Genomic DNA, 8,850 nt, shown 5'->3' on the forward strand with positions numbered 1-8,850 from the left:
GTGCTGGCACCAGCGGGCTCAACGGAGAGGGCCAGGCGCACCAGAGAGCACCGGACGGCCAAGATGACACCCAGTCGGAATACAGCACCGAGTGGGACACCAGCGACAGCGAGACAGAGGTGTCCCCTACCCCCGACACGGCAGGCGACGGATGTGCTTGTTGGGCTGACCCCATGACAGAGCCAGTCAGGGAGCTGCCAGTAAGACCTGACCTCAACGCTAGCGACAATCCCTCCCCCGAGAGTGGAGTAGGAGGGGGGAAAGTAGAGGGGGGGCTGGACAGGAGTGGCGAGAGCAAAGCTGTTCCACTCGGCACTCCGAAACCAGACACTCGGACGAGGCAGGAGGGAACGGTGCATAGCTCGCAATCCCAAGCGCATGTTGAGTTTGCCACCAAGACGAGCCCAGGTCAAACGGAGAGAGCCAAAACGAGAGCTCGAGCGGACAGGTCGACAGCTTCTGATCAGGGACGGTCAGGAGTGGTGGCGCCGTTGGCGAGTGAACTGATTGACTCAGAGGGCATGGCTCACAGGATTGCTACGCAGAGTGAAGATGCCATGGACTCTCCTAGGCAGACTCATCTAGCCAATTCTGCAGAGGAGGACTTTGTTGTGCTTGAAACAAACACCCCCTCATGTCAGTCTGACAGGCAGAATAGGAGCACGGGCAAGAACCACCGAGAAATCCCCACTCATCTCTCAGAGATCACAGGATCAAACCTCCCAGGAGAAAAAGAGGATAAAAAGATGGGAGTTGGGAGTGCGGCTGATGTTCCTCAAACAAGAGTGGATCTTAAGGATCGACAGGGCGCCACAGGAAGAAAGATTGATGCCGCCCAGCACTGTGCCCTCTCTTCCAGCGCAATTCAGGGGCCAGCAGAGAACAGGCAGGCAAACACCTCTGCAGGGACGAGTCACAGGGTAAGGACTGATAATAGATCCCTGTCATCCCCACCTCCCGTGGACAAGACAGACCAAATTGGTACTTTACTGCCACATGGTCTGCCACCATCGCAGGGCAAAGCGACTGCCTGTCTGCCCGTCCGCGACCATAAGCATCCCCCCTCTGCGCCTCCGCGCCGAGACGGTTCGCTGGATGTTTCAGGTGCCACTGAGTACAAAAACGCTGACAATCCCTTGGGGGTTAAACAGGATAGCGTACCTAGAAACATCCAAGCTCTTTCCACTGCGTCGGATCCAGACAGGGATTTAAAGCTGGGCACTGACACGACTAAGGCTCGTCAGACTGAAAGAGGCTCAGGGGCTCGTGGCAGCCTTAGGTCTGACCAGGGGGATGAGATGGTCAAGACTCTGCCAGGAATGGAACACAGAGACATGCATTCTAACTCAAGCCAGGGCAAAGGTGAAATAACACCGCTGCCTCATCAAACTGACCAATCAAAGGACAAGGATGCCTTAGGAGTCCGTGGTCAGATGCCAAATGCAGGCTCTTCATCAGGCAACGCGGTCTGCGCCACCGCTGAGGCAGGTGGCCATCCCGGCTCTGATAATAGCCACAACACGCTGCCTCAGAAAAATGTTAATTGGCCCAGTCAGAAGATTGAAGAGAACTTGGAGTCAGAGGCCTCCAGCACATTCCAGTCAGATAGACAAGCAGTGTGCATGGAAAGCAACAAGCCTGCCAAAATGGCAGCAGTAGCAGCAGCAGCAGCCACTGACACGGAGGAGTGTAAAAAAGATCAGTCCTCACTTGTAGCTGATGAACAACCCAAAGATGTAACCCAAGAGCTTGCCACTGACGTGGCTGCTGCTGCTGACATTCAAAGGGCAGAAGAAGAGGTGTCCGGCACTCTGTCTATGGATGCAACGAAGGGTCGAAAGCCAAAACACGGGATCGCCTCCGTCATTCCAAAACCGAAGGTTCAGCAGGCACCCAAGGGAGCTCCCATGGAGTCAAGCCACGCAGCAGGGTCCAGTTGCTCCACCAATAGCAGACACACAGACTCTCATCCATCAGCCAATCACAGCACCACAACAGTACGAGCAGACACCAATGCCTCCTCTCGTCCAAATAAGCAGCACTGGTCAGAGGATAGCGACATTGTCATCTCACAATGCATCCCGTTTGAATGCGAAGACTACGAGAGATTGCAGCTCACAGCCACAAATAAGAGACAGCGAGGACCTCTCTGTTTAACTGCTGTGGTCACAGCCCCCCCACAAATACTCTCACTGGCTCAAGTGAACATGACACAGGCTCAGCACGAACCCCACACCACCACCCAACCCGAGGAAGAAACATCTACAGAGAAAAGAGCCAAAGCCAAGGGGCCTCCTCCACCCGTTCCGAAGAAGCCCAAGAACCCTTTCATCAAGGCTGCCGCTGCCCGTGCCACTGTCTCCCCCAAGGCCCCTGAGGAGAAGAGCCGATACATCGACCACCTCCTCCACGACATCAAGCAGGCACGCCGTGACTCCTTCGAGACGTTTCCGGACGACAGCTGTACCAGTCCGACAGATCCCATGCGCAGTCTGTTAATGGACGATACACATGCACAGTTTGTACCACCTTACATGCACATGACGGAGGAGTACGACCCAGGATACGATGAAATTCTGGCACCTTCAGACAATGACAGAATCTACTACGTCAGACCAGATTTTGAGATGATGGCAAAAATGGTAGGCGTCTGTGCCGAAGCGGGGTCACGTCATTTAGACATGTACCCCATGGAGTATATGTATGAGCAAGGAGCAAAGGGCCCGCCGCCACCCGTGCCAAAGAAACCAAAGAATCCATATGCCCAGACAGACAAACCAAGCTCATCACCACCAACCTCCAATTTTGAGATTGAAGGTGTAGAGGTAACCGATTACCCTGTAGAAGATGAAGAGATCCCCCCTGAAATGCATATGTACAGTGAAATGTACGGGATAAAGTCAGAATCCAGAGGAAGGGAGAGGGAGTATGAGAAGAGGCATAGAGCCAGAGAGAGGGTCAAGCCAGAGTTTGACATGGAGAGTGACCCAAGGAAGACGAGGCACAGGAGGCATGAGAGGGAAGAAACTGACCTCAACATGATGCAGGATGAATTACGTGAAATGAGACACAGGGGCAGTGAGAGAGACAATCTCGACTTTGACATGCAGAGTGAACCCAGAGACATGAGACACAGAGTCCGCGAGAGAGATAGTCTCGACTTCGACATGCAGAGTGAGGTGAGCGAGGCGAGATGTGGAGCCCGCGAAAGATTCAACCTCGACTTCGACTCGCAGGTGGAGCCAAACGAGACGGCCCCTGAGCCAAAACCACACAGAGCCGCTGAGAGAGCAAGGAGCCACACGCTCCCCACCGACACCAGAGCTGCTGAAGATTTCAATGATGTGGGACGGTACAAGCCCGTTCACGAGCTGATCAAGGAGACGAACCTCAAGCAGGACGTCAGGCACCATCGCTCCCTGTCCCAGCGTAGCGAGGCCAAGCCTGAGGTCAAGCCTGAGGTCAGTTTGGAGAGGGTGTCGAGCCTCAAGGTGTCGCAGATGAAGAAGGCGTTTGATGTCACCAAGAAGACCACAGAGCCGCGTGAGGAGAGGTCATCGCCTAAAAAAGGTAAAGCAAGTTTGTTTTATACTGCATAAATACTTTATATTTTAGTCATCTAGTTTTAGGTTGAAGTTTTAGGTTTGTCTATACAGTATTGTGCTAAATGTCGTGCTGATTATATATCTCTTGAAATATGTCAATGTGAATCTTGAGGAGATGAAATCAAACTGAACTGAACTGAACTTGTGACTGCATCCTGACACTATTATGAAAAGGTTATCATTGGTAGTATTGACAGATTGCCAATAGAGGGCGCTCCTTCTCTAAAAACTCATCAGTGATGCGGTTGAACAAGGATGCTGTCATTCAGCGCCCAAAACTGCCTGGTTCTTCAAAAACTTATATTAAGTTGAAAAATAATTAGGCAAACGGCTATGAACTGAAAATTGCATCCCTTTTTTTTTTTTTTTTTTTTTTTAAGTGTATCAGTGTTGAATCCAACACATTGGCTGTTCATTCTATGGACAACTGTCAAGTCAAATGGTGAAATAGGCTACCTAAACCTTCACACGAACTGATGTCAAATCATTTTAGGTTACATAATATGATGTGTTATGATATGTAATAGCTGGGTCTCCTGTTCAGCACAGTTAATTGCTTCATATGAGTCAGAAACTTCGAATATTTGAACAATTTCAGAAGAATAAAATCGCAAATAACGTTAGCCTACTGATCCTACCGTGCAAATATCCGAAGTCAAGACAAAGACAATTTAATTGATTTTTAAACTTCAAGAGATGTATTTTCCCTCCTAAAGATGTTCAGAGCATGCAATAATCCTAGGCCTAGATATCATTTTGAGGGAGGGAGGGGCAGTACAGATGCTGGGAGAATGGGCAAGTAAATGGGAGGAGAAAGGGCGTCTCTCCCCATTTCATTGACTTGGAGAAAGGAACAGTGTAGCAAGCCAGAGCTTGGGCGGGTACCAACAGGACAATTCAAACACCATACGGACTTATTTTGAATACTGCCAACATTTTCATGTTTCGAAAGTATTCCTTTTGTTGACTTGGGACATTTTATATTATCTACGGAGGTAAGGAATACGCTCTAAACGAAAAAAATCAAAATTTCTCCTGAATGTTAGGCGCGGTGGTGGTTTTAATGAGAGCTGGATGATCTGCGGGCTAGCTAGCATCAGTTGTGGAACAGCCACACATCCGCCAGGCGCTGGCTAATTCTGTTGTGCGGGTTGTGTCCAGATTTACGTTTTCCATAGCAGAAAATCATATACCCTCTTCATTGTATTGTCATGGAATAATATAGACGTTACATCTTTTCTTGCTTGAATATGTTCAGTTTATCTCGACTCTTATATGATAAAGATTCATGATTCCCATCTCATTTTATAAAAGCGCCATAGGTTAGCATTTTTCCTACTTCCTGGTATCCGGTGGAATAATGTTGCTTAATGCAAGCTAGTCAGCTAGCTAGGCAGTAAAACTCCATATTTCCCACGTCAGAAAAAAACGCCCGGTTAGCTCGGAATGGTAATGTCAGTAAGCGACATTTTTGATCGAAACGGGGCATTATTTTGAATAGGGGACATTTCGTTTAAACCACGTCTTCATAGGTAGTCGACAGAATCTGGTTTCATATTCCGGGCGGCAGCAGTCTTGTTTCACCCTTATATGGATGTGCATTTCTCCATATCCAGTGGTTTTCACTCAGCCATTGTAGCATTAGCCAGCTAGCGTTGAATTGGTCGGGCTAGGATAGCAGGGTTGGGAATGTTGTCCAAATGATGAAGTTGCACTCAGGCACAATTTGAATTACACCAAAATACAAGACAGTCTTGGTTGTGTGAGCCTATTTTTCTCTGCCAACTTTGATTGAACATGTAGTTTGTAAATTAATATGTTAATTGATGTTTTCTTGAGTTAGCACTTGTCTCGGAACACAATGAACCCAGCTAGCCCTTGATAATGCAGCGCCGGTGACTTTAGGGTGGGAATACTGGTTGTATTCTCAAAAATGAATGGCCCCTCACACATACCTCAAATATTATGTTTTGTAGATATCGTGGATTGCTGTATCCATACATATACTATCTGAATTGTGCACTAGTTTGAGGTTTACAAACGCACGTCCTCTTTTCACGATTTTATTTCGGACCTGGGTGAGGTGGATAGGCATTACTCAACAGCTAGCTAACATTAGCTATTGATAAATTGTCTGTTAGCTGCTTGGGTTCATTCACGTATGTGTTGATATTGCTGTTATATTCTCACTTACTGTTTTCACAAGGGCTTAGTGTTTTGTGGACAAGGGCTTGTAAACAATGCATTGTTATGTCCTTCAAAATTAATAACATTTATTTTATGTAAATATTTATTAAATGAAAATGTAAAACTGCATCATTGGTGGCGTACAGAAGATGCTACAATGGGCGAGCGACGTGCACCGTTTGTGCTGAATGAGATCTAACCACAATGCACATTTAAAACCAGTACGCGAGGCTGTCTGGTCAAAACTTCCCAGTTTCGAGCAGTCCTGTGTTGTAAGCAGTGTTGAAATATGTTCTTGCTGTACCTTCAGATACCAGTCTGATATCAGCAATCACATAGACACACCTTTAACCATCCTTGTTTCTAATTACAAGCCTTTGTTGATTTACTCAACGTTGCTAAGGCCATAGATGGTGTACGCCTGTGTTTGTAGAGGTTTATGCTGGAGGAAGTTGCCGATCTGTGGATTATCCGATCAAAACAAACGCCCAGTTAACATCGTAATGATCGGAGCTGTCTCGGACTGATTGAAATGACGCCAATTAGTGGTGTCGTGGTTGTTGGTGGTTAGATCACATATGACTCCGGTTTCGGTCCTGGTTTAGGATTCACTCTTCATTTGTCTACGCTGCTGACAGGTCGGTGGCCTAATTGGAACCACTCCGTGTCAGATTGTCTATGAGAAGTATCCCTTACTAAATCACAACACACTGCGCGTCTTCTCTTCACTGTTACCTACTTATATCGATGTGTCCGTGGCCAAAAGCTTTCCCAAACACAATTGCATTTGGCGAAAAATCCCCTTTTGTGACAGTTTTACACTAAAGGGTTTGTTTGACAGCATGGCAAGCCTTTGGCTAGGTGTGGGGAAAGCAAACTTTGAGTAAAGGTATACCTTGCTGCCGAGGGAGAAGAGCTGGATTCCTGAGTTGCAACAGAATGACCTGGCATGAACACCAGCGTTGACCTTTTTCTTAGCACTCTAAAACGTGACCGCAGATTATTTGGGAGGGGAAAAGATTAATGATGAAGATGTAGCATATATCTCTGTCAAGAGAGATCACTATGTTCTTCTGGGTTTGTTTTTAGTGGTTAATCCAAGGTGGTGGGGTTGATCAACATGGTATGACCACCATCTGTGTGTGCTGCTATTGTTGTATTTTTACTCAATGTCCCATGATGGCATATGCCTCCTGGGTGTGCCTGCTCCTTTAGCTCTCTGCAGTTGTCTGCCCTTATGTGTGTGAGCTTGTGCTAATAAAACCCTTTCTAATTTAATAAATGTAAATGTTATTCTGCACAGTAGGGACAAGACTGTTGCGAGTCTATCTTCCCCTCTGTTTCTGGAGGAACTAGGTCAGAAGGATGCTGCTTGAACTGAAATTAAGCACAATAAGCACTAAGCAGGGCTCCAAGGCTGGAGCACGAGTTTAGTTGTTGCTCTATAGAGAGGGCTGGGGAACACAGATAACTGTTGCCTTTTTTAAGTGGTCAAATCACTATGTGGAAAGAAACCAAAATGAATTGCAGAAATAAAGTAAGGTCATCTCTGTGTGTTCACTTTTATTACATATAAGGACCGAAGCCTGCTAACACAGCACTCAGCAAAGTGTTCCTCTTTAGAACGGTCTTTCAATGACTTTTCTTGCATGTCTTGTCGGTAACTCAAAATGACAAAACAATTTAAGTTTCTTACTGTATTGCATTGGAGACTGCTTTCTCTCTCCCTACTGTGTCTATATTAACTTATATTACGTTCAACTAAAATTATGACATCAGCTGGTGACTGCCTAAGTGTTGTTTGCCACAGTACGTTTTGATGAGAACACACTGGTGAGGAATATGGACCCCTTGATGTCAGACATTTCTCACTCGGTCACGAGATTCACTTCTCCTTGGTGGGTTCAGATGGAAGAAGGAGTCTGTGCACTGTGCTGTGTGTGTGTGTGTGTGTGTGTGTGGCAGCAGCAGCATCAGTCAGGCTTGGACAGTGTGAAGAAGGACTGTAAATGACACTTCATTTGAGTTGTCCAGTCCGCTTCTGTTCTGTGTACGTCAGGCTGTAGTAAAAGCATCCATGTGGAATTATTAGCCTAGCTTGCTTCAGACTTTGGGATCTTTGCCATCTCTCTCTCACACACACACACACACACACACACAGACTCATGTACAGACAGACAGTCCATGCTCAGTTGGTGGAAGGACCAGCAAGAGTATTATAATCTGTGATGGGAATCTTCTGTTCTGTCTGGCATGTAGGAATATGGGCAGAGTTGTGAATGTCTGCAAACGGTTTAAAGAAAGCTCAGTCAGTGTTAAGCAAAGGCCCAAATTATGTTCTCCTCAGATGCCTTGTTTTGTCCACACGCCAAAGATTTTCAGTTTAACTGTCGTAGAAGAATAAGTTAAGCTGAAAATATTCACGTTTAAAAGGCAGCAGTGAGAGAAGTTGACACAAACTGGTTAACCGATTACCAAAGAAGTTGGCAATTAATGTAATATTTGATAATTGATCAATTGGTTGTTCTTGCAGCCCTACTCTTCAGTAAAAAAAAATGAGTAAATGATAAGGAATTCCTCTTGCAGTAGAACCCCAAACCTTTAGTCCTAAGTCCTGTTCTGTTCTGACTAAGACTACACTGTTGCCATTGTTTTAATTCTCAATTATTTCCCTGCCTGAAAGTTTTCAGTGTTGGTATAGGGATATTGCCTTGAGGCTATATCACATGAAGACACAACTGAATCGTTTTACTGATAAGGCAGGAAATGCTTTAGGTGTGACCGACCACAGGGGTAGTTACTGTCCACGTGGCCAAGTCACTGCTCCAACCGTAAAGCCAGTTGATGGTACACAGTGTCTGTTATGTAACTGGCTGCTAACTCCCAGGTAATTAAATAATATGTTAACGCCTTAGGATGTCCTCCACACAAACAACATGGAAGTAGCCTGCTAGCACATGCATAAATTAAAATTCCTCACCGGTATTCTGTGGCCTGAAAGATAGAAGGGCAAGACCGAGTAGCTGCAGTCTTACTCCGGTGCATCAGTCTTACTGTG

General features: G+C 46.4%; 1 protein-coding gene across 3 annotated transcripts in view; it reads left to right on the top strand.

The window, feature by feature from the left end:
- coro1cb (coronin, actin binding protein, 1Cb) overlaps positions 1-8,850 on the top strand; it is a 29,549-nt gene continuing 20,699 nt past the window's right edge. The window contains exon 1 of one of the 3 annotated variants that reach the window (XM_048258525.1): positions 1-3,570. In XM_048258525.1, the coding sequence (XP_048114482.1) occupies positions 174-3,570 (3,397 nt within the window). In that variant the 5' untranslated portion in view covers positions 1-173. Of the gene's footprint in view, positions 3,571-4,431; positions 4,601-8,850 lie in introns of those variants that run through there. The other 2 variants (XM_048258526.1, XM_048258527.1) reach the window with 2 other exon arrangements.

Source organism: Alosa alosa, chromosome 12, assembly GCF_017589495.1.
Source record: "Alosa alosa isolate M-15738 ecotype Scorff River chromosome 12, AALO_Geno_1.1, whole genome shotgun sequence".
NCBI classification, from domain to species: domain Eukaryota; kingdom Metazoa; phylum Chordata; class Actinopteri; order Clupeiformes; family Clupeidae; genus Alosa; species Alosa alosa.